Consider the following 24,711-nt stretch of genomic DNA (forward strand, 5'->3'; position numbering starts at 1 on the left):
GTTTTATTTTTTTTTAATAAGATATAGTAAGATATTCATATTTACCATGAATAGCAACAAGAACATAGAAAAGTAGTACACCCCACGCGTTTGTTACTGGGCCAAACAAAGAACGTTGACTGACTTTTCAATGTTGCACAAATTTATAACTACAGTCCTGCATAGCAACAATATGTGATAGCAAAACGTTTTCCGGTCAACTGAGTTAAAATCGGCGAAAATCGGGTCAACGTCGGTAGATATCGGGTCATACGTAAATGGAAGAGCACAAGATGAGAAAATCTGAAAACACAAACATGTGTATACATACGTAAATGGACACAGGGGAAGGAAGGAGATGGACACGGTCACACGGGGGAAAGGAAGTAGAAGACAGATACTTAAAAGTTAAAACTCAAAATAATTATTTTTTAATTATAGCAAATATGTTATGCAAATTGATGAGTGGGAGATGGAGAAAAATATGGTAAAATTATTTTTTTTAAAAGTTAACCGATTAACGGGAAAAGTCAAATAAAAAACAAAAGGGAAAATAATACATAATGCACATAGAAGAGAGAAAGAGATTAAACATGTGTCTCTTATTGGTTTGTAGTTTGTATTCCAATATTGGTTTGTATTTGAGCACTTACCTATATATATCTTTAAAATTATTTATTTAATTAACTTAAAAACGTTTTAAATTTAAATTAATATTTAAAAATATAAATTATATATTTAAAAATAAATATTATTAAAATACATCCGATTTTTATTCCGAATAATCCTTCCGATTAATCCTCGATTTACGGATTAATCCTTATAAGGTCATGTTACCGATCTTCCCCGATTACCGATTTCTGTATAATACAGAGTTTTATTGAAAAATATTCAAGATAAAAAATATTTTTACAAAAATACTATCATTTTTTTAAAAAATATAGAAAGAACAAGACATATTGAAGTATTGACTTTCCTGTGTCAACCGAAACTGGTCTGAATTTCGATCAGATTCAAATTTACTGTTCTGCATTGACGTTATTGAATATAGTCATCCAATTTTTCCTCTACACCTTCATGTCCAAATTTTACTTTATCTTGAGGTCAACGGTTGTGAAATATGAATGAGAGATCCTTCCAAATAGGATTATTATATAAATTTGATTTTATAACGTGATCCAGAAAGCAATTTTAGGAATTTATTTATAATTGTCAGCTTGAGCTTGCTTAAATCGAACTAATGACATATACAATACTTGAATTCTCGGTGTAGATGCTACATAGTTGGTCCTTATTTTTTACCTATGCCCTAAGCTACCTGTGACCTACTTGCGCTTTACCTTGGTTTACATGATTTGCAGGCTATTACGTAAGTCTGTAGGATTTACCTAATATGCACCAAAGGGTAGCGGCTGCGGATTAGCTACGATAGAAAAACACCGTTCCCCGACTATGGTACAAAAGGTGCAATTTACTCTGTATTTTAATAAGCTTTACATTTAAGTAATAGGGAGTATGGACTAGTATAGGAAAATGCATACTTAACACAACATATAGGAAAATGCCGAAAGTCCTAAGCTGATTTTCAAATGTTACGTGTGATGATGTGATTAGTTCCGATATAATTGACAATAATGGATTGAACCTTCTTCTATTCAAATAAACTAGCTTTATAACTCGTGCGAGGCACGGACATTTTTAAACTCACATGTTAATTAACAATGTACATATTATATAAATGAAATATAAATTATGTTGTAAGATGCATATTTTTCTATTTTATATCGAATAATTAATATATAATATTCGTAAAAGTTGTGCTTGTTATATATTTTGAACACTATTGCTGAATTGTCATTGAGCACTTGAAAAGATCATGTTGACCGATTGCTTTATAACCCGTGCAATGCACGGGCATGCTCTAAATTGCGCGTTTTTAATTGCAGCTGATGACAGTGTATTCGTGTTGTTTCTGGGTGAATTGATGAAATTAACCTATTTATATGCGTAGTTTTTGACTTTCTGGGGTGTGGTTATATCGATGCAAAACAAGTTCTTCGACATTTAATATTAAGGTGAAACAATAGAGAAATGTAGTGGTGTTCTATGCCCGAAATATGAATAAATATTTTTTTAAATACCTAATGTATTTGAATGCTAAAAATGCGATAAATGAGGTTCGTGATTTTGGAACTTGACCGGAAGTATGTGTTGTTAGACTAATGATCCCATCAACTCGAAATATATGTAATATTAATGATCCTCGAGTTTTTTCAACCATTTTTCATATATGCATGAAAGTTCAATATTTGTTATATATTAATACGGTCAAAAAAATTATGCATTATATCGTTTATACCTTTAAAATTTCAATATAATCATTGTTTATGTATAGTTTTAACCATTTATGAAAATTATGCTTTTTTATAGTAGTTCCCACATTTTTAGAATAAAAAATAATTTCTACTATTTGTGATTCGATCTTCGTATACTAATATTGTGCCCGTTTGGGAAATTTTAAAATAAGTAACTTATGACTTAAAATAAATAAGTAACTTATAAGTGATAAGTAGATAAATGCTTATAAGTTATCTAAGTTATCTAAGTGTTTGGTTAATTTTACTTATATGTCAGAATTTTTTCCAATTAAATGAACTAAAATAAATGACTTTTACATATAATTATTTTAATTCGTAAATTTTAAGTTAGATTGACAATAAAAAATAGTTATTTTAAAATCAAAGTTAAAAAAATTAAAATAAGTTGAGAAAAAATACGTCGTTGCTGAATCAACTTATAAGTTGTAAATTCGACTTATAAGTTAGGCAGAACACTCGTCAATAAATTATAACAGATTTATAAGTAAATAAGCCCACTTAATTAGATAGCCAAACAGACCCATTATTTTTCTCCTTAAAATGTATTTAATTTATTTATATGGTTATAAATTGTTATTATTAAATAATCAAGTAGTAATAAATATACGTAATAATAAGACATAATACTTAATAGATACATATTAAGTTAGAGGTAATTAATGCATGCATACTAAATTAAAATAATTATTAACATACAATTATGAGGGGTAATTCAGTAATTTAATATGATTAAATTGTCTTATCCAACCTCCTATTTTTGCTCTATTATATATATAATAGATTTCACCAAAAAAACATACGAAATTGCGGTCATTTACCGGTACTTAGTACTATTTCAGTACCAGGGAGTATGGACTAGTATTTTAGACAAGTTGCCTGTGTCTTTGTTTCCTTTCTTGGGGAGCTTTTAGGATTATTAAAATAGGTATGACTTACTGCTACCTTTAATTATGTAATAAATATATTGCATATGAATTATTTCTTTTGCTAATTTTATAAATTTTCTTTTCTCATTTCAACTTTGCAAAGTAAAAATTATGGTAAATTATATTCTTAAATTTTATTATATCTTCAGTTAGCAATGCATCTGTTATAATTAAACATTTATGTTTTCTTGTATAAATAATATGAGTTTTTTGGGATTTTCTACGTATAATGGCACAAAGACCGTTTGGGACGATAAAGATTTTAGAGCAAGTTCAAGAGTGTACTTGTAATTATCTTTCAAATATTATAAATATTTATATATGCCCTTTTATTTTATTATATTTGAAATGTAATAATGGAGTAAAGAGAAATGAAGGGTGGAAAATGACGTAACAATAATTTATTATTATTAAAAGTTAAACAGAGTTTCACGAAAATATCCTCAAACATAGCGAATTTGAGATGTGTCATAGCCTTCTAAGGCACATTTATGACATTATTGAACCTATATTTTTTGTCCATTATCCTAAATTTTAATTTAGGACATCATATAAGTTATTTTTTGGACTTGCTAGCATAAGATCTAGTGGGGGACATAAAAATTATGCTCTCAAGCTATAGAAAATTGTTCTCGACAATTCAATATAATTTATAAAATAAAACTTAATTCATTATTTCTCTCTAAAAATCTTTCTATAGGCTGCATATCACAGAAATTCATTATTTCTTTCTGGAACAAATATTGAAAATACAGGAGCACGGTTGGATAACTCAAGTGTTTAAGAGTTTATCCTCTGTCATCCCAGATCTGGGTTCGATACTCGCTCACCCCGAGAATTTATAAGAACAGATACTCGTTTGTAAGGCTATAAGTCATATTTGTCAAAAAAAAAAAATATTGAAAATACAGAATAAAATAAAACAGGAAATAACTAAATAGTTAACAAGGTTAAGACTATCGACCTAAGAATACAGACATCACAAATTGGATTACCAGGTTTGCTATCTCTCTTCTCATCTTATTTCTGTATACAACATTAGTGCTTAACACATACATTTTTTAGTCCGAATTCGATCTGCTTCTAAATCTGTCCATTATAATCTAAGTTGTCTCCTAACATTGGAAAGTCAGATCTTTTAGTCGCAAAATGAACTACTGAGTTTCAAATGTTGTAGAGACACTCTTTACACTAAGTAAATATAACTCTTTTACAGAGAGACAAATATACTACGTTTTGATTTAAGTCACCTTGCTCCATTTTTGTCCAGGCAACTGAGCTAGTGTTTTCATACCTATATTTCTTAAATTATGAATATGCAGAATGTGAGACAAGTTTGCTGCATTTTCGTCCAGGGCCACCTGACCAATGTTTTCATATCTTTGTATCAAACTTACTGGTTACAATTTTGTTGTAACAGAATCGTGTGTGTCCAGGCCACTGGGCGTCTGGGCTAGTGTATTCATATTTATCATGAATGGGAAGAAGTGAGAAAGTTCTTTGCATTTTCTGGGCTGGTGCTGAAAAATTAATTTTCAGATCTATGCCCTACATGTCATTGAAACAGATGAATACAAGAACATAGAAACCCCACGCGTTTGTTACTGGGCCAAACAAAGAAACGTTGACTGACTTTTCAATGTGAAGAGAGAACTTGGAATAAAATTGTTAGAAACTGAGGCAGCTCGAATTTATAAAATTTTGCTTTTACTCACAACCATTCCTTCTTGCATAGCAACAACTAGTATTCTTAAGATAACTGTCTCTTCTTCTTTAGAACATCTTTGCTATTTCTCCATTTCCTGCTATTTTCCTTACATGGCTTCTACTAGTAGTCTTGAAATCACTGCCCCTTCTTCTTCTTCATCATCTCCACCCAAGGCCTGGGATGTGTTCTTGAGCTTTTACGGCGACGACACTCGCAAAAACTTTACTTCACATCTTTACGCTGCCTTGGATCAAGCTGGAATTCTAACCTTCCGAGACGATCCTGCTCTTCAAAAGGGCCAAGAAATTTCATCCGGGCTGCTCCATGCAATCAGAGATTCAAAGATGTTTGTCCTCATTATTTCCGAGAACTATGCTCGTTCCCCGTGGTGCCTTAAAGAGCTCGTCGATATCCTTAGTTGCAAGAAAACTAAGAATCAGGTTATTCCCGTTTTTTACTACGTCGATCCATCAGATGTCCGTCACCAAAAAGGGAGTTTTGGAGACGCACTTGATTATCATTATCAGAACAAGCGTTACTCTCCTGAGATGATAGACGAGTGGAAATTAGCTCTTGCTCAAATCGCGGCGCTATCAGGATACCATCTTAAAAAAGAAGCTAAAGAGTATGTCCCTTTATCTTACTCTTCCACATATTAGAATAATAATTTATCATGACATTGCTATCTGACTATAAGCATGTATTTTGTATTACAAACAGAAATGAATCAGAAACTATTCAGAGCATTGTAGAGAACATTGCACGAAAAGTATCTACAAAGGTCGTACACATTGGAGAAGAACTATTTGGGATAGATTCTGCTGTTGAAGAAATATATCACAAGCTGCGGATGGAATCAAATGATGTACGTGCCATTGGGATCTGTGGGATGGGCGGAATTGGCAAAACTACTACTGCCAAAGCTTTCTACAACAAATATCTTCCCAATTTTGATAGTTGCTGCTTTATTGAAAATGTCAAACAATATTCACAGGGAGGTAGTCCTCTACTTCCCTTAATTCAGCAACTATTGACTGAGCTTCTCAAACTCAAGGATTATAAGGTCACTGATGTTGACAGTGGAATTAGAAAATTGGAACAAATCCTCCGTTTCAAGAAAACACTCATAGTTCTCGATGATTTGGACCAATCAAGCTACTCAAAATTTTTAGCAAAGCACTACAATTTGTTTTCAGCAGGAAGTAGAATTGTTTTTACGTCAAGAAATATACACCTGCGAAATCAGTTAAAAACTGATTTAAAACATGTAGAGCTATACATGGTGAATGGATTGGGACAAGATGATTCTTTGAAGCTATTTAATTATCACGCGTTCGGAGAAGTAACACCACCCGCAAGTTTAAGAGAGGTCTCAGTTGACTTTGTAACTTATGCCGGAGGTCTTCCGCTAGCTCTCAAAGTGTTGGGTTCTTATTTTCGAGGTAGAACCAAGGATAAGGTTTTCTGGAAAGCCAAACTTGAGGAAGTTAAAAAAAATCCCGAGAACAAGATAATGGAAATTCTTCAACTGAGCTACAAGGAGTTGGATGTGAAAGCAAAATCAATATTTTGCGATATTGCATTCTTCTTTGTTGGAAAGGTCAAATATGAGGTTGATATCGTACTTAAATCTTGTTATTACTCTCCAGAAGTTAGTATACCGGAACTATTGGAAAGATGTCTACTTACGATTGATAGATCCGGTGTACTTGGGATGCATGATCTTATACAAGATATGGGAAGGGAAGTTTCAAAGGGCAAACACTTATTCTTGCAAGAAAATGCAGGGGAATATTTGCAGAATTGGAAGGTAACTTAAACCCATATAGATTTGTAAAATATGAATAGTTTTAAGTCTATAAAATTAATAAACGATCATCAAATTAAAAAGTTATGAACTAATTTTAATTTTTTTGTCAAAATACTGAATTGTAATTAGATGACCATTTTTGTCCCCTATAAAGACAAACTATACTTATCCTACTTATTTTTTGTGTTTGCAGGATATTGAAGGTCTCGTCTTAGATCTAACTCAATCAACGGAAAAACAAATCAATTCCCAAATATTTGAGAAACTACCCAAATTGAGATTACTTGAAATACGTAATGTTGATGACATCAAAGGGCATTTTAAAAATTCATTTCAAGAATTAAGGTGCATCTATTGGAATTTTTGTACGTGGACACGGTTGCCTTCGAGTTTTCGACCACAAAAGTTGGTATCCATGATTATGCAACATAGCAATTTCAAGACGTTATGGGATGATGCAATGGTATGAAATTAAATTTGTTCACTACTTTTATAGAAATTTGATTTATTCATATTTTTTCATTTAATATTAAAATAATATATATTGTTACTTATTTTTATCCTGAAATATAAAATATGTAGTAATATATAAGAATTTAATTTTTGACTTTTGTATTCTTTTAAACGGTCTTTCACGAGTTTGAATGTGATAAATGTCGAATTGAAGTTGAAAACAACTCCCAACTTTGAAAATTCAAAATCTATTGAGAGATTATTCTTTTATGCCACATAGCAATTTGAAGATGTTGTCGGATGATGCCATGGTATGTATACTTTTACTGTGAATTAATATTTATTTTTTGTCTTTGTATTATTTAAAACAGCCTTTCACAAATCTGAAGATGATAAATATCGAATACTCTCTAAACTTGAAAACAACTCCCAACTTTGGAAATTCAAAATCTATCGAGAGGTTATTATTTAGTGGTTGTGAGAGCTTGCTAAAAGTCCACCCATCAATCAGAGAGTTGACTGGTTTGTGTGTTTTAGATTTGACGGAATGCATTAACGTGAAAGTTTCGGCTGAAACACTGGGTCAGTCAAGTGCATTGACCTATTTGTATTTGGGTTATTGTAGCAATTTAAGACAATTGCCAAAGCAATTGGGTGGAATGAAATTGTTGAAGGCGCTTGATGCAAGTGACACCGCAATTGAGGAACTGCCAGATTCAATTACTCAACTCAAGAAATTGGTTTGTTTGAAATTGGTGGGTTGCAAGAAGCTTAAAAAGCTACCAGAGCAGATTGGGAATATGGAAGGCTTAAGGACATTTCTTGCAAGTGGTACTGCAATCGAACAACTTCCAGATTCGTTTGGAGATCTCATTAATTTGGAGATACTGGATTTGAGTCGCTGCGAAAATCTTAGGTATCTTCCAAATAGCTTATGGAAGCTCAAGCTGCTTCAAATACTAAATCTGCATATGTGTTCAAAGCTGAAGCGATTGCCTGATAAATTGGAGAAGATGCAATGTTTACAACAGTTGGATGCATCCGGAACAGACATCGAAGAAGTACCAGATTCAATAAGACTACTGAGTAGGTTAAAAATATTGGATTTGTCTGGCGCAGCCAAGCTTAAAAATCTGCCAGATAGTGTATGGAATCTTCCATCACTTACTGAATTAGTATGTAGAGTTAATCTGCCTGCTACAGTGAACAATACAAAGTTGGTAACTTTGTGCCTGAAGTGTGATGTAAGAGTATGGCTGCCTGTGATTTCAAGTTTCTCTTGTTTGAAAAGTTTAGTTCTTACTGCTGGGGATGAGAGTTTATCTTCAACCGAACCGTTCAGTCTCTCTATGCTTCACAACCTACAGTTTCTAGAATTGTTTAACTGTACAAATTTCGGGTCATTGCTTCCGGATCTTCCTCTTAATATATCAGTCTTACACCTAAGTGGGCATGAAAGACTAGTACATCTACCCGATTTATCAAGCTTGAAAAGGTTGAAGACGTTGGTGATAGAGAGTTTCATCCGCCTTAAATCACTTTCATCACTTCCTCCTCATCTTCAATTACTTAGAATTTATGGTTGCAGAAGCCTACAACATCTATCAGACGTGTCAATGCTGAAGGAATTGAGTGATTTGAGTTTTGGTATATATAACATTCCGAAACCAGCTGTTTCGAGTTTCCTTCAGGTTGGTTTCTGTCTGAACTCCCTCCTTTTATACAGAATCACACTTTTATAAATATAACTTCAATTATTTATGTTGCAGGTATTAGGTTTAAGAAAACAGTTCCTCCGTTCCAATAAAGTTGAGCTACCTAAGATTGCAGAATGGATCAGCTATAAAAGCACTGGGCATTCAGTCTGTATTGTTAATATCCCTACAATGCCGGCAGATAACTTCTTAGGTCTTGCTCTCTCGGTTCTTGTTAGGAGCAAAACCGGTTTATTTAATTTTAGCATAAAAGCTGTCGTTACCAATCAAACAAATGGTACAATAACGTCCTGTCTGATTCCTGTATATGACAGCAATCGAGGGGCTGAAGTAAGTTATGTGGCAAAATGCATAAGAGGAGATGAAATCTCAATTAGAAGTGGAGATAGAATTCAGATTGTACTACAAAGGCAAACATATAGTTTTGATGGAGTGAAGGCAGAGCTGTTGGGCGCCCATGTGATACAAAGAACACTCTCCACCCCTGATTTCCCCTCTGCTCTCAACAATTTGGCAAAACTTTCCCCAGATTTGCTTAATTTTATCGTACATAAATTAACTCTATCTATGTTTTAGTATTATTACATAAATCGTTGAATATGATAATTATGTGATCTATCTAGAAACAAATGTTAATTATCCTCACACTTCGAATATCTGACCAGAAGACCAGAAGAGCAGAACATGAAGACTAACATGAGAAAAGGCTTTTGCGCTACCGGATGACCTGTTTGGTTCCTCTTTTGATTAAAAAATGATTTTTGATTGCTAAAGAAAAAGCTTGTCTAAAACCAGTGAGTACTCAGTTATTAAGCCTGTGCTAGACTCAAAACAGTTTACAGAAGTTTACTCATAATCCAGCTCTCAAGTTTTCTATATCAAGGCTTTGAGGGTCAGGTTGACAATTATTCTGTGGTGGTTGATAGATCAAACAAGTGATAAACTACTTCATGAGAGTTTTACGAATGTTTAGCAAAAAAATAAAGGACTAAGGAAACTAAAACAGCCCAGCAGTACAGAAAGAGGCATCAATGTTACCTGTAGAGGTAAATAACTTGCGCTTTACTTTGAATCAACGTAATTTTAGTTGTCAATGAACATCAACTAATCAACCGGAACAAACACTGATAAGTTATATATGAAGGAAATAGGTATCCACGAAGGTAACAGTTGATGTAATTAGATTTTAACTTAGCTCAGAATTTTTAAGTATATATGATCAACACATTTTTATATTAATCAGATAAAAAGGAAAAGAAAAGAGGATAGATAAGCAAATTCTTTAAATAATTATCCTCATGATATTGGAATCTTAAGTGCTTGCAAGCATTATCATCAACTCTGTAACTTGAATAGCATGATGTGGACCATAATCCTCTTTTCTAGATAGCCCTCACTGCTGTTAAGAATATGTAAGGAGACGAGGTTATCGACGTAAGAATACAGACCACTAATTGGATTACCAGGTTTGTTATCTCTCTGCTCAACTTCTTTGCCTGGGTCACAACCTTGCCAATGCCTCCTGTATACAAACTAGGAACTTAGTTTAGATGCGCGTAAAAGTATTTCCATCCACAAAATGGTAACAGATTTTATTCTTTGATGACATGAATATAATTTTCTCTTCTAAACAAAAATATTTACCTAAAACGAAACTAGCTACAAAAAAAAAATTATGTAGAAAAACACATATGTTTTTAGATCCACATTCGATCTGCCTCTATATCTAACCCTAAGTTACCTCTTTACACTGGAAAGTCAGAATTCTTTTCTTACAAAAGGAACTACGAGATTCAAAAGGAACACTTTTACATGAAGTAAATATGCCTCATCCACAGAAAATTATATATAAAAAATTTACTTATCATAAGTACTGGTTCACATACAGTTTATGATTGCACAGACCTACAACAGCTATCAGATATGTCAACGTTGAAGGGATAGAGTGATTTGCAATTTGGTAAGCTGAAATCAGTTGGTTTGGAAAGGAGTTTCCTTCAGGTCGGTTAATGTTTGAACTCCTTCCCTGCATCCCTCTAAATGATACACAATCACACTTATATACATCTAACTTTTTTTTTTTTTATTTTACAGATAATAAATTTAAGAAAACACTTCCTCCCTTTCTATATAGTCGAGGTACCAAAGACTGCAGAATGGTTCTGCTATAAAAGCAGTGGGCGTACAGTCTCTTTTGATATCCCGACAATGTCTACAGATAACTTCTTAGGTCTTGCGCTCTCGGTTCTTTCTACGAGCGAAAACTGTAACTACGATTTTAGCATGAAAGCTGTTGTGACTAACAAAACAAGTGGTACAACAAAGTTCCTATCGAAGAAGTGAAGGTAGAGATGTTTGCTGCCCATATGATACGAAGAACACCCTCCACCCCAGACTTTCCCTCTGTTTTGAACAACTTGATAATATGACTTGTAAAGTTTTATAAGATTTTCTTTTTTAAGAATAATTATTTGCGTTGTTCAGCCCTTAAATATTATCTCCAAATCATTTTATTATCTAAAATTCTAATAACTTCAATATGAATTACAACTGTTTGGAATGCAAAACCGTTTGCACTTCTTTCATATTCTTTTTATCTGAATTTTCCTAGCTACACGTAACAGAGAAGAGATCTGAAAGCCTTTCTAAAGGCTTATAAGATCAAGGGAAACATTACATGACGAAGTAAAACTAGGATCATTTTGGTTTGAAGAATTATAAATACCCATTTGTGACTACTATCTGCAGCAACCTTTCCATTAGATGTTGAATATCATCTACTAAAGAATTCGAGAATAATAATAAGACTAAAGATTTAAAATGCAAAAGAATCATACCCTTCTCCATAGTTGTAGAGTTCATGAGACATCTTCAAGTAACATCAGCTCCAAACCTACAATACATTTATTTTAGCCAGATGTTGAAAGGAAATTTCGGTATGAATATTATACAATTACTTCAAGTCTACAAGGGGATACCTTGAAGTTAAAATTTTGAATATTATACAATTACTTCAGGGTCTTCTAGACACGTGTATCCATGTCATCATTGGAATCTGCTTTCTTCCTGGTGTAACGCTGGAAGAAAAAAAGGACACACGAGTTAAGCCCCCAAACCATTACATAAGAATAATAGTATAAATTTTTCAAGCACATACAGATACAAGATATATGAACATCTATGTTTGCTTGCTTGCCAAAGGTGTATGGGACATATCCATACCTAGTTATATGATAAGAGTACAGTCCAAGAAATCGATAGAATTGGCCAATATACAGGTTTATCAAATGCACTGAAGAACATCAGCACGAAGGCAATGCATAATGCTTTGGTTATTGAATACCTTATAGTAGAATATATTAAACAGATAATAGCTAATCTGACAACAAATCCTGGAAGTTAACTAATTAAAAGCATGAGTATCGATTAACAGCGAGACGTATATTTAACAATCCACTACTGATCTTCTCTTTTTCAATATATCGCAAAATGGTTTACATAGGGACAAGCTGCAAAGACAATGCAGTAAATAAATCATCTATCCCATTGGCTGGCTTCTCATTCATTTTTACTTTTTCATATTCTTTACACTTGTCACACATTTTCAGCTTAAATCTTCGAAGTATTCAACTTCAGCTTGACACTTCTAATTTTTCTTTGGGTCTCAACATCAAACGAGTTGAGAGCATATTACCTATCAGGTGTCTTCGGGTCACTTTTTTTCCTACTTAAAAACACTTACACCCAACCTTTGTCATACCACCCATCCTTGTCAAACCCTTATCTTTGACAAGGTTCGAACCAGAAGCGAACAGTGAGCGTATCAAAGAATATTTTAAAAATATTAGGATACTTTGCGAACTTGGAAACCACTCCAACTTTTGAAAGCTTGTTAAAAGTCCACCCATCAATCACAGAGTTGACAATTGCAAAGCAACTGGATGGTGGGAAATATTAAAGGTGCCTGATGCAAGTTGCACCAATATATACTTAAATATATAACAGATTTTGGATTATAAAACAAAAAATTCTGAAACAATTCCTTCCAGCATCTCAAACAAATCATAACTAAAATTTGGAATATTCTGAATAAAAAAACCTGGAAAACCAGCCTGGCTTGGCAGGCAGGTACTTTTAAATTTACCGTTGACTGACTTCATATCCAAAACCATACTTAAACTAAAGGCTTCCCATACTCAACAACAAGCATTTTTCTTCCATGGCAACCACTAGTAATCTTGAATTAACTGCCCCGTCTTCTTCTTCTGCTCCAACTGTCACTTGGGATGTCTTCCTGAGCTTTTACGGTGAAGACACTCGCAAAAACTTTACTTCACATCTTTACTCTGCTCTGGATGAAGCTGGAATTTTAACCTTTAGAGATGATCCTGCACTTGAAGAGGGCCAAGAAATTTCATCCGGGATACACAATGCAATTAGAGATTCAAAGATGTTTATTGTAGTTATCTCAGAGAACTATGCTCGTTCGTCGTGGTGCCTAAATGAGCTTGTAGAGATTCTTAGTTGCAAGAAAACAGAGAATCAGGTTGTTCCTGTTTTTTACTATGTTATCCAACAGACGTCCGTCGCCAGACAGGGAGTTTTGGAGATGCTCTTGATTATCACGAGAAGCTTCACTCTCCTGACATGATAAACAAGTGGAAATCAGCTCTTGCTCAAATTGGGGAGGTATCAGGATACCATCTCAAAAACCATGCGAATGAGTACGTCTCTTTACCTTGTTCTCCTTCATATTAGCATACCGAATTGTCATGTGATTAACCACTCAAGAAATTTTCTATAAAAATGCATGAAGATTTAGAAGTTGACACTCCCTGCAGGTTAACTTAGAAAAAGATTAGTAACCCGATAATTTGCGTTTGATCCACAGTTTCATTTTGTATGGTTGATTGTATCTAATCCTGCTTTTGTTAAGTTCTTTTAGATGTTAAAGCTAGAGCCATAATAATACTCAATACATAAACTTACAATTTCATTTTTTTTAATTAAAAACAGGTATGAATCGAAAATTATTCAGAATATTGTAGAGAAAGTGGGACGACAAGTAACTACCAGCGCGTTGCACCTCGGAGAAGAACTGTTTGGGATAGATTCTGCTGTTGAACAAATATATCAGAAACTGAGGATGGAATTAAATGATATACGAGCCATTGGGATATGTGGGATGGGCGGAATCGGGAAAACTACTACTGCAAAAGCTTTTTACAATAAATATCATACCAATTTTGATATTTGCTGCTTTATTCAAAATGTCAAACAATATTCACAGGGAGGTAATCCTCTACTTCCATTACTTGAGCAACTAGTAAATGCACTTCTCGGAAGGAAGGATTATAAGGTCCCTGATGTTGACAGTGGAATTAGACAATTGAAACGAATTCTACGTTTCAAGAAAGCACTCGTTGTTCTGGATGATCTGGACAAGTCAAGTTGTTCAGAATTTCTAGCAAGGCATCACAACTTGTTTTCAGCTGGTAGTAGAATTGTTATTACGACAAGAGATATACACCTGATAAATCAATTAAAAATTGATTTAATTGATGTAGATATATACATGGTGAAGAAATTGGGACAAGTTGAATCTTTAGAGCTCCTTAATCATCACGCATTCGGTAAAGTAAGACCGCCTATAAGTTTAAGAGAGCTCTCAACTGAGCTACAACGAGTTGGATGATGATACTGTGAAATCAATATTTTTCGATATTGCATTCTTCTTCGTCGGAAAGTACAAAAATGAGGGTGTTGACATATTTAAATCATGTGGTTACCATCCAAAAGTTGGAATTAAAATTCTATTAGAAAGATGTCTAATCATGATTGATGATAACAACATGTTTCAGATGCATGATCTTATACAAGACATGGGAAGGGAAATTTCCAAGAGCACATGGTTATTCTTGCGAGGAAATGAATGGGAATTTTTGCAAAATCAGGAGGTAATTAAATCCCATAAACTGTGTTGTAGATAATTGTTATCTAACTGAGGAAATTTAATAGCTTTAAGTCTATAAAATTCATAGACTATCAATAAATTAAAAGTTATTGACATGATCTTAATTTCTTTTCAAAAAAATTTACATATGGGATTATGATTAGATAAATATTTTGTCCAGTGTAAAAACAAACTATACTTATATTTCCTACTTTTTGTGTTTGCAGGGATTAGATAAAATTGAAGGCCTCGTCTTAGATCTAACTCAATCAAGGAAAAACTAATAAATTCTCAAATATTTGAGAGGCTACCCAGATTGAGATTACTTGAAATATGTGATGCTCACGGCATTAAAGGACATCTTCGGAATTCATTTCCAGAATTAAGGTGCATCTATTGGAATTATTGTACGTGGACACAGTTACCTTCTAGTTTTCGACCCCAAAAATTGATCTCCATCAATATGCCATTTAGCAATTTCAAGATGTTGTGGGATGATGCTATGGTAGGAATCATAATTCGTTCACTACTCTTATAAAAAAATATTCATACATATTTTGTTCATTTAATATTACAATAAATCATATTGTTATTTATTTATATTAAATAATAAAATATATTATAATATGTAGAAATTTGTTATTAATGACTATGTATTAAAATAATCTATAAGAGCAATATAACTGTGTATTAAAATTTATAAAGTTTATACCTTTGTCTTTTGTATTCTTATAAACAGCATTTCACGAGTCTGAAGACGATAAATATCGAATACTCTCTAAACTTGAAAACAACTCCCAACTTTGGAAATTCAAAATCAATTGAGAGGTTATACTTTCGTGGTTGTGAGAGCTTGCTAAGAGTCCACCCATTAATCAGAGAATTGACTGGTTTGTATGTTCTGGATATGACAGAAAGCATCCCTGTGAAAAATTTGGCTGAATCATTGGGCCAGTTAAATAAACTGGGTTATTTTTGTGTTTGGGATATTGTAGCAATCTAAAGCAATTACCAAAGCAATTGGGTGATATGAAATTGTTAAAGGACCTCCCAGATTCAGTTACTCAGTTGAAGGGATTGGAAAAGCTGAAATTGGATGGTTGCAAGAAACTTAAAAAGCTACCGGAGCAGATCGGGAATATGGAAGGCTCAAGGACATTTTTTGCAAGTTACACTGCAATTGAACAACTTCCAGATTCGTTTGTAGGCCTCATTAATTTGGAGATACTGAATTTGAGCAGGTGCAAAAACCTTAGAAATCTTCCTAATAGCTTATGGAAGCTCAAGTTGCTTCAAGTACTAGATCTTCGGTGGTGTTCAAAGCTGGAGCTATTGCCTTATAAATTGGAGAAGATGCAACGTTTAGAAGAGTTGTATGCATCTGGTACAGCCATCGAAGAAGTACCAGATTCACTTGGACTACTGAGTAGGTTTTCTGTATTGAGCTTGGCTTATTGCAAAAAGCTTAAATATATGCCCAGTAGTGTGTGGAATCTTCCATCACTCACTAAAATGAACCTTTTCCAAACGGATATCAGTAGAATTAATCTGCCTGCTACAGTGAGAGATACCAAGTTGGTTACTTTATCTCTGAAGTGTAATGTAACATTATGGCTGCCGGTAATTCTAAGTTTCTCTTCTTTGAAAACGTTAGCTCTGAGTGAAGAGGGCGAGAGTATATCTTCGACCAAACCATTCAATCTCTCTAAGCTTTACAACCTACAACATCTCACATTGTATGACTGTACAAATTTTGGGTCATCGTTTCCAGAACTTCCTCTTAATGTAACTCACTTACTCCTATTTAGCCATGCAACACTGGTACATCTACCCGATTTATCCAGCTTGGAAAAGTTGAAGAAGTTGGAGATATACAGTTTCATCAGCCTTAAATCACTTACACCACTTCCTCCTCATCTTCAATCACTTACAGTTTATGATTGCACAAGCCTTCAATATATATCAAATATGTCAAAGTTGAAGGAATTGAGTGATTTGCAATTTGGTAGGCGCGCAAGAAGAAATCAGTTGCTTCCAAAAAGAGTTTCCTTCAGGTTGGTTAATTTCGGTTTGAACTCCCTCCCTGTACCCCTCTAAATAACCACACTTCTATAAATCTAACTTCATTTTTTTATGTTGCAGGTAATAGATGCAAGAGCTTCCTCCCTTTTTATAAAGTTGAGTTACCAAAGATTGCAGAATGGTTCCGCTATAAAAGCACTGGGCGTACAGTCTCTTTTGATATCCCGACACTGTGGGCAGATAATATCTTAGGTCTTGCTCTCTCAGTTCTTTTTACGAGCGAAAACATTAATCATAATGTTAGCATGAAAGCTGATATAACTAATAAAACAAATGGTACAACAAAGTCCTGTCTGATTCCTGTATCAGTGAGCAGTACAGGGGGTGAAGTATATTATGTGGTGAAATGCATAAGCGGAGATGAAATCTCAATAAGAAGTGGAGATAGAATTAAGATTTTACTTCAAAGGCAATTGTATTATTTTACTGGAAACGAAGAACTTCCTTATGTAGGAGTGAAGATAGATATGTTTGCTGCCCATGTGATACAAAGAACAGTCTCCACTCCAGATTTTCCCTCTGTTTTAAACAACTTGATAGTTTGACGCATTTTTTCTTTTCTAATTTCAACTTCACAAAGTTGAAACTAATGTATTTTGTATTTCTAAGATTCATAATATATTTATTTTACAACTTATGAATTATAAAACAGAGATTATATACCATCTTGTGAAAAAAATATTTTGCCTAATTTTCGTAAAATAAATTTTTGAAAAAGATAAGTTTCGCATATTAATTTCTAACAAATATGTAACTTTTCATTAGCTTAAATTTGAGCGGCCACATCAGTACTATATAACCTAAGAATATATTTCTAATAAAATTTAGGGTATATAACCTAAGAATATATTGCTAATAAAATTTAGGGTGTAATGTCATGTGTGTTAATCTTATTTTCACATTTAATTTTGTTTATGTAGATTTGAAAAGTATATTTCATAGAAAAAAAGTAGTTTAAAGTGTTCATTTGCTAAGAAGTAATCCATCTTCATTATCTCTTGTTCTTATGATATAATTATCTAGTAAGGATATTTCACGACTTCCCTTATCTTTTAAGCTTTTACTCCGGCCCAAAAACCTAAACCACATAATTGGTCAAATTACAATGATTTTTGTAAGCAAACAAGATTGAATCTCATTAGTATTTGTTGTTTGATTTTTCAACATATATTTTAATATATTTTGATTGCATAATTAAAATTAATTTCTTTACAAACTTTTTCTTGAATCAAAGTATTAATTATATATTTTTTTATTTACAACAAAAAATACAAATTAATAATTTATTTATTTTTAACAGTTACAAAATAATAATTATAAATATAAAGACGGGAAACATAAAAATTTGCGTAGAAATAAATGTCGAATATCGCCGAACATTAGTACATATTTCTTCGATAAAATTGAGAAAGGATATCAAGAGTTTAATAAAAACCAGTGTTCTAAAAATCGGCCAACTTGGACGAGTACTCGGGTGTTGGAGGTGAACCAAAAACTAATACTTCTAATATTTCAGCCTTTAAATAATAGTATAGATATAGTATTGAATTTTATTTTTGGTTTGACACAGACCCATAGTACACCTGTAGTATACATTAATATTGTTTTAATATGTTTGGCTCATTTTATAGATAACCGGATTATCTTTAGTTAGGTTGTAATTCGAGTTAAGCTAAGTTCGAACTCGTTTAACTGTGCTCGACTAAGAATTTATCGAACTCGATTAGAGCTCGAAACTCAAAATTAAACTCCAACCGACTCGAACTCGTTTAAAATTTACAAATAAGTAATTTTTAAAAATTATTTCATTATTTATATATCGAATTTAATTAAATTTAATAATTTTGTTTGTTAAGTGTTGAGCTTGTGAACCAACTCGACTCGACTCATTTAGCTCGCGGAAAACTCTCTTGGTTGTTTATACATTAATTAATTACTTAAACTCTTTTTATGTAAAATTTTTAATATTAGAAGTTACACGTTTATAAATTATGGATGATAGAGGCGTGGTTCAGCCACTACTCCTCGCAAAAAAAGAAAAAAGAAAAAAAAGGTGAAGTGAAGTGCATATTTGCAAAGGCGAAAGGCCGGAGGCGGCAGTAGCAGATTGGTAACGGTGACTGGGGGAGTGTCTTTCAATGTTTCATTTCAATACTATTAGTAATATAAAAGTATAGATAGATAGATAGTATAGAACTATAGATATATAATAGATAATAGATATGAATCTGAATTTATTATACTATTGAAATTTATATTAACATACAAACTTCGAGAGAAGAGTTAAATTGAAAACTTATTTATATATGTAACCTAGTTGTTACTTGTTAGACAAGATTTCTTTGGTGCTGAGAGGTTTCAAGTTACTCAACTCATATACATATTAAAAACTTGAGCTGCCTCTCTCATTTTCTCTCATAAAGAACCCTAACACTCTTTTTAGGGGCTATCATGATAAGCCTCCTTTTATTGTTCTTGTTTAATTCATATTTTGTTTAATATAGCTTTCTCATTGTTGAGAGTTTTTGTTGTTTTTGTCCTTGTGAGAGTTTGATTTTGTTTTCAAGTTCTACATCGCTGATTTACAGGATTTTCATAATTATAATTCATTGACCGGTAAATTCTTCGGATATTATTTGACAAATCAGGTAAACATAATCTTCCCGCTACACCAAATCGTTAGATTGTCTCTTCAAAAAAGTTGTATGTCTCAGCATTTCGAGCAAGGGATGCGCCACAATGGAAGATCTACTCGACGATGATAGTTTTAATAAAGTAAATCTTGATCTAATATTTTTAATGTATTCGTTAAATTATTATTAATGTAAATTCCGTATGGCTTATGATTAATGAATTGTTTTACCCATCAAAAAAATAAAATAACTCAACAAAAAGTGTCAAGGATGCCTACATGTGAAGATACCAGTACTAATCTTGTTGCGAATGAAACCAAGTTGGGAAACTCACTTTTAAGTGGCGTTCACCCTCAAATGTGAACAACTCCAATGAGGGTGCAAAAAAGAGAGCCAAAGTGCCACATGACTTGACTTGATGTGGCATGGCACTCTTATTGGCTCTCTATTGGAGTGATATGAATGCCGGACCAAGTTGCCCATTTTTGGCACCATGTTACGCCAAAAATCCAGTATATTCTATTATATATAACTAAAACTCAGGTCGTCAGACAAGAGACTATTTATCAACTTACTTAGTACATGTGAGCATAACAATAAAACACTTAACGTACCTCAAGGGTTACTAAACAGTCGCCCCCATTGCTAAATTAGTCTTCCAAATTCTTGCATCAACATTTCTCGCATCCACCCTACGACCTTCCCTTTTGTGTCATGTTGATGTTTTCTCATCCTGCTGCTTGACTTCTTTATCTGGCCAATTAACAAGAATTTTCAAAAGTGAGCAATAATGCCCAAAAGTTCACTACCATAGGTCATACTACTAAACTAATATTGAGTTTGAGCAACATTTGTTCAAGAATTAAACCATGTAATACCTGAAATTATATGTGTAACACAATTGTCAATATTTGAATATTAATATTCAATATATTTGTTTCTTAGAATGATGAAAAATACATAAGAAATGAATTTGTTTGATTTCCGAGGAGTCATGTATTTGCCTAAGATAATGAGAACATCCACAAATGATAATCATCTCTAAGAATGTATATCGCGACACATGAGAGATACTAGAAGAAAAGAAACGAATATAAACTACAACGTATGTATTTTTTCACAAGATCGTGTTTTGGATGCAATATTCATATCCACAAAGAAACAAATGAACCTCCAATAAATACAATGAACACGTCACAACACCAATACACCAATGCAACAGGTATCACAATAGAGTTCTTGATAAAAAAGTACCCAAAGAATATGAATGTCACCAACACCTATATATATACACATAAATACATGCATATATATATAGCACAAACCCCTAAAGAACATAATCATTATGTTTTAAAAAAATTTAAAGTATCCAAAGAAAAGAGCAAGTCAAATGTGATTCAGCTTGATAAGTACGAGGATGATAATATTGGGTTAATAAGCTTGATATGTACGAGAATGATAATATTGGGTTAATAGGCTAAATCATAATTGTACTGTTCATTAACTTGCAATTGGATAATCAAACTCAAAAAGTTTGCAGTCGATTAAGTGAAGTAATATAAACTTGCACTTCAGTCATTAAACAAAAATATACTTTTTTTGACTTTTAATAGAGGGACGTAGTTTTACATATAGACTACCAGATAGGTCTTTAACCCAAAATCCAATCAATATAGATCCGACCGGCCGACCCAACAAATAGCTTAAACCCGTGTTCAAAACAAACATACTATATATCCTGATTGATAAACAATTTATAAACATATACCCTCTAATATAAACATATAAAAGGAGATGAAGTATCAAAGGACAACCGAAGAACAATAATCATTCCAAGCGTTTACAGACATCTCCTTTTTATTCAGCGCTTTTTTATTAACCCATTTTCCCGTACCCAATCATTCTCCGAAAGATCAACTTTTCTTTTATCCATCGACAAATATTTTATAGATGAAGCCTATAGAAACGATTTGAGAGATAGTTATTTTATTAGTAATAAGTTTAAGGTTTGGGAAGGTAAGTTTTCGTGCGTGGTGGAGGTTTTTACTGTAATTAATATGTTAATAGTGATGTAAAAGTTCGCAGAGGTGTGAAAGCCATTGTAGAAGCGAGTTACATATTTATATACAGAGAGAAATCATCGTTTGTGTCTGTAAGTATGTATGTTTACCAGCATGTGTTAATATATGTGTGTGTACATGTAAAGGGAGAGAGGAGATAAACTTGATGAAGATTTGTCCATTGGAAAAATGGGCTTTTATTAATTAATTAATATGTGTATCGATTTTTTAGAGCATTTTTTAAAGGAGATATTTCATATAATATATTACTCAAGTCATGTAATTATTGGGTGAATAAAGGATGGATAATCAAATTCAGCTGGGTGTGATAAATCAACACGTCAACTTAAACATTTTATAACACATCATCTCGCCACATCACAATTCTGTTAATCATACTTAAAAAATTAATGGTGATCATGTAAATGCAAGTTTAAACTAGTTTAGTTAGTTGACTACAAACGTTTTGAGTTCAGTTATCCAACTGCAAATTGAGGGTAAGTTCGATAATAATTTAGCCTATTATAATATTACACTTGCTAAGGAATAGAAGGATATGGATTCAAAATCCAATTGAACTAGTAAGAGTATATTAACAAATCAAATTTCAAGTTTTAAAACAACATTAATATGCATGCATTTAGAAGAATATGGATCGAGAACATGATATATTAAATGACAAAAGTATCAATGATATGAGAAAGAAATGAGGTAGTATTGTGTTCCTGATGAAATAATAAAATTGTACTATTAAAAGAAACAAAGAAAGCAAGAATGAGGAAGAGGTGGAGTTGCAGCATATAATATAAACTAGTTGTATATGCAACGGTCAAATAAGATTTGATGAGTCCACAGATGATTCAAATAATTATTCCACCAAGGACTAAATAAATTTAATTCCCCAACACTTTCATGAACTATTAATTTCATCATTACAGAATTAAGTCACACGAAATTTACTTTCATCACCAGAAAGTTGCTTATGTTTAAGCAAATCAAATTCTTTCCCAAGACTTCATAAAAATGAGTATAGTCAAACCAGGGTAACACGTTCGGTTCCAGGGAACAACAAAGTTGCTTTATAAAACAAATTATCGAATATACTTAAAAGTATGACCGACATCAAAGAAAGAAAAGGTAGAAACTTGCCTGTTTTCCGAATTAGCATGAATGAATAGATGTTCCGATAGGCTTTAATGTTACATTCTCCTAGAGCTGATAAATTTTGATTTTAACCACTGTATATGGTGGCTTCATTATTCACCTTAAGCAGTCAACCCAGAGCATGAAGCCTGCGTACATGGTTTGCCAAACAATCAAAAAAGTATGATCACCTCACACTATCTGATCAAATCACATTCTTAATATACAGAAACTGTGGACCAAAACTCATATTTACATAGATTCTGACCCATTTGCAAGAATTATCACTCCCATCGTGCCACATCGTCTTCTTGGTTGCAAGTCCTCCACTCCAACGCTAAAGATGCCACCCACACTAAAAGTGGCAAGTTCACGCCAAGTGAGTACCTTGGACAAAAATACCAGACTCAAGTTGACTTATCACCATTGGTATAAATCTCGTATAGGCCCTGAGTTCACTTAGCACCAACCAAAACATTTCACGCCATTTTTACAAAGTATTCTATTTCACTCCAAAGCATTAGTTGAGGCTTCATATCAAACACTTAACATGCATAGTTAAAAAGTTCACTTTCCACAATTTCACTTGCAGAACTTTCATTTACGTAAATATAGAATATCCAAAGGAAAAAAGCTAACCTTGTACACCATTTACGTGTCAAGAGGGTCAACATCATCTTATACGGTGACTTGATATTTTTGTTAGAGCAATTTCAATAACGGGGCTTGACACATTAATTAACACTCTATTATAACTGTAGGAATGCTATGGGGTAACAAAGTGAGGTGACATGAGATGTGAACTTTGGATGCTAAAAGTTGGTATTTCACTAATGTCAACTTCATTTGTGATGCTAATGATTAATAAATTGATAGCATAATTTTATTTGTGATCATAATAATTAATAAATTATTAAATTTCTAATTTATTTGTATGATACGTAGTTTTGTAATTTTAGTGAATTTGGCACCTGTGGAGATTTTTGTGCAAAAAAATTGCCAAAATTAATGTGAAAAAGGGAGATAATTAAAAACAATATTTTTAACTACGTGACTAATTTGACATTACTCGGAGGGAGGGTGCCACCCAGAGGCGGATCCTCTAAGGGGCAAGGGGGTCATCCGACCTCCTTAAATTTTTAGTTTAGTTAAATTTGTATATTCAAATTATATAAAAATTAAAAATGACCCCCCTTAATTTTTGCAGAAAAAGATTGCCCCCTACTTAAAGTTTTTTATGTCAAAAGTCATTTCATTGGGGTAACATTTATATGTGAAAGTTATACATTTTTTGTTTTAAAAAATTATGAGTTACAAATGAAAGTAGAAGTTAGAAATAGATGACAAAAAATGATAGGAATAGATATTGAACGAGCATTTATAGTTAAACCACTTTAACATCATTAATTTTGATTTTACTATAATGAAGTTAATATGAAGTTGATTTCTTGCCTATCATGTCTTAATTCATATAATTATTTATCAGCTTTTGATTAAAAATCTATCCTTCAGAATTTGATCAAATACGTCTTCTAATTACTTGAAGATCAGCATTTTAATTATATAGTTGACACAAGAACCAAAGTTGATTTCAAAATTTGAATGGTATTCTTGACCTCGTTCAAAAAATTGTTGAAAAACACAAAGATACGGGTGTAATTGGATCCGGGCAAGCCAGGTTTCGATCCAGGTGTAATTCGAGTCGGGTTTAATTGAGTCGAGCGGGCTCGTTTAGTTAAACGAGCCTAAACCTCTGCCCGAACACGACTCGTTAATTTTCACGAGTCGAGTTGAGACGGCTCGTTTAGCTAAACGAGTCAGTTTTAACGAGCCGGCTCGTTCAATTTTACACTAAATCGAGCCTAAAACGT

The 24,711-nt window shown here is 32.9% G+C and overlaps 1 protein-coding gene and 1 long non-coding RNA gene across 14 annotated transcripts in view; one reads left to right on the forward strand and one right to left on the reverse strand.

Annotated features, from left to right (window-relative positions):
* LOC141721769 (uncharacterized) overlaps positions 1-23,665 on the reverse strand; it is an 86,716-nt gene extending 63,051 nt beyond the window's left edge. For 3 of the 9 annotated variants that reach the window (XR_012574870.1, XR_012574866.1, XR_012574865.1), the window contains exons 1-7: positions 23,109-23,665; positions 22,847-22,989; positions 20,252-20,390; positions 13,708-13,804; positions 13,069-13,611; positions 11,948-12,046; positions 11,807-11,862 (exon numbers count right to left, since the gene is read on the reverse strand). This is a non-coding gene — a long non-coding RNA (uncharacterized LOC141721769). Of the gene's footprint in view, positions 1-10,359; positions 10,492-11,806; positions 11,863-11,947; positions 12,047-13,068; positions 13,612-13,707; positions 13,816-20,251; positions 20,391-22,846; positions 22,990-23,096 lie in introns of those variants that run through there. The other 6 variants (XR_012574872.1, XR_012574871.1, XR_012574868.1 and 3 more) reach the window with 6 other exon arrangements.
* On the forward strand, positions 4,976-11,436 carry LOC141721764 (disease resistance protein Roq1-like). 5 transcript variants are annotated; one of them, XM_074524845.1, is made up of 7 exons: positions 4,976-5,616; positions 5,712-6,801; positions 6,995-7,264; positions 7,626-8,945; positions 9,024-10,435; positions 10,858-10,970; positions 11,064-11,436. In XM_074524845.1, the coding sequence occupies exons 1-5, from the start codon at positions 5,102-5,104 to the stop codon at positions 9,543-9,545; spliced, it is 3,717 nt and encodes a 1,238-aa protein (XP_074380946.1). In that variant the 5' UTR covers positions 4,976-5,101; the 3' UTR covers positions 9,546-10,435; positions 10,858-10,970; positions 11,064-11,436. The 5 variants fall into 5 exon arrangements, with proteins under 5 accessions (XP_074380946.1, XP_074380948.1, XP_074380947.1 ...); XM_074524847.1 differs by having other exon boundaries at positions 10,873-10,970; XM_074524846.1 differs by having other exon boundaries at positions 9,024-10,015.
* Positions 23,666-24,711: the final 1,046 nt, after the last annotated feature.

This window comes from Apium graveolens, chromosome 4 (assembly GCF_009905375.1).
Source record: "Apium graveolens cultivar Ventura chromosome 4, ASM990537v1, whole genome shotgun sequence".
In the NCBI taxonomy this organism is placed as follows: Eukaryota; Viridiplantae; Streptophyta; class Magnoliopsida; order Apiales; family Apiaceae; genus Apium; species Apium graveolens.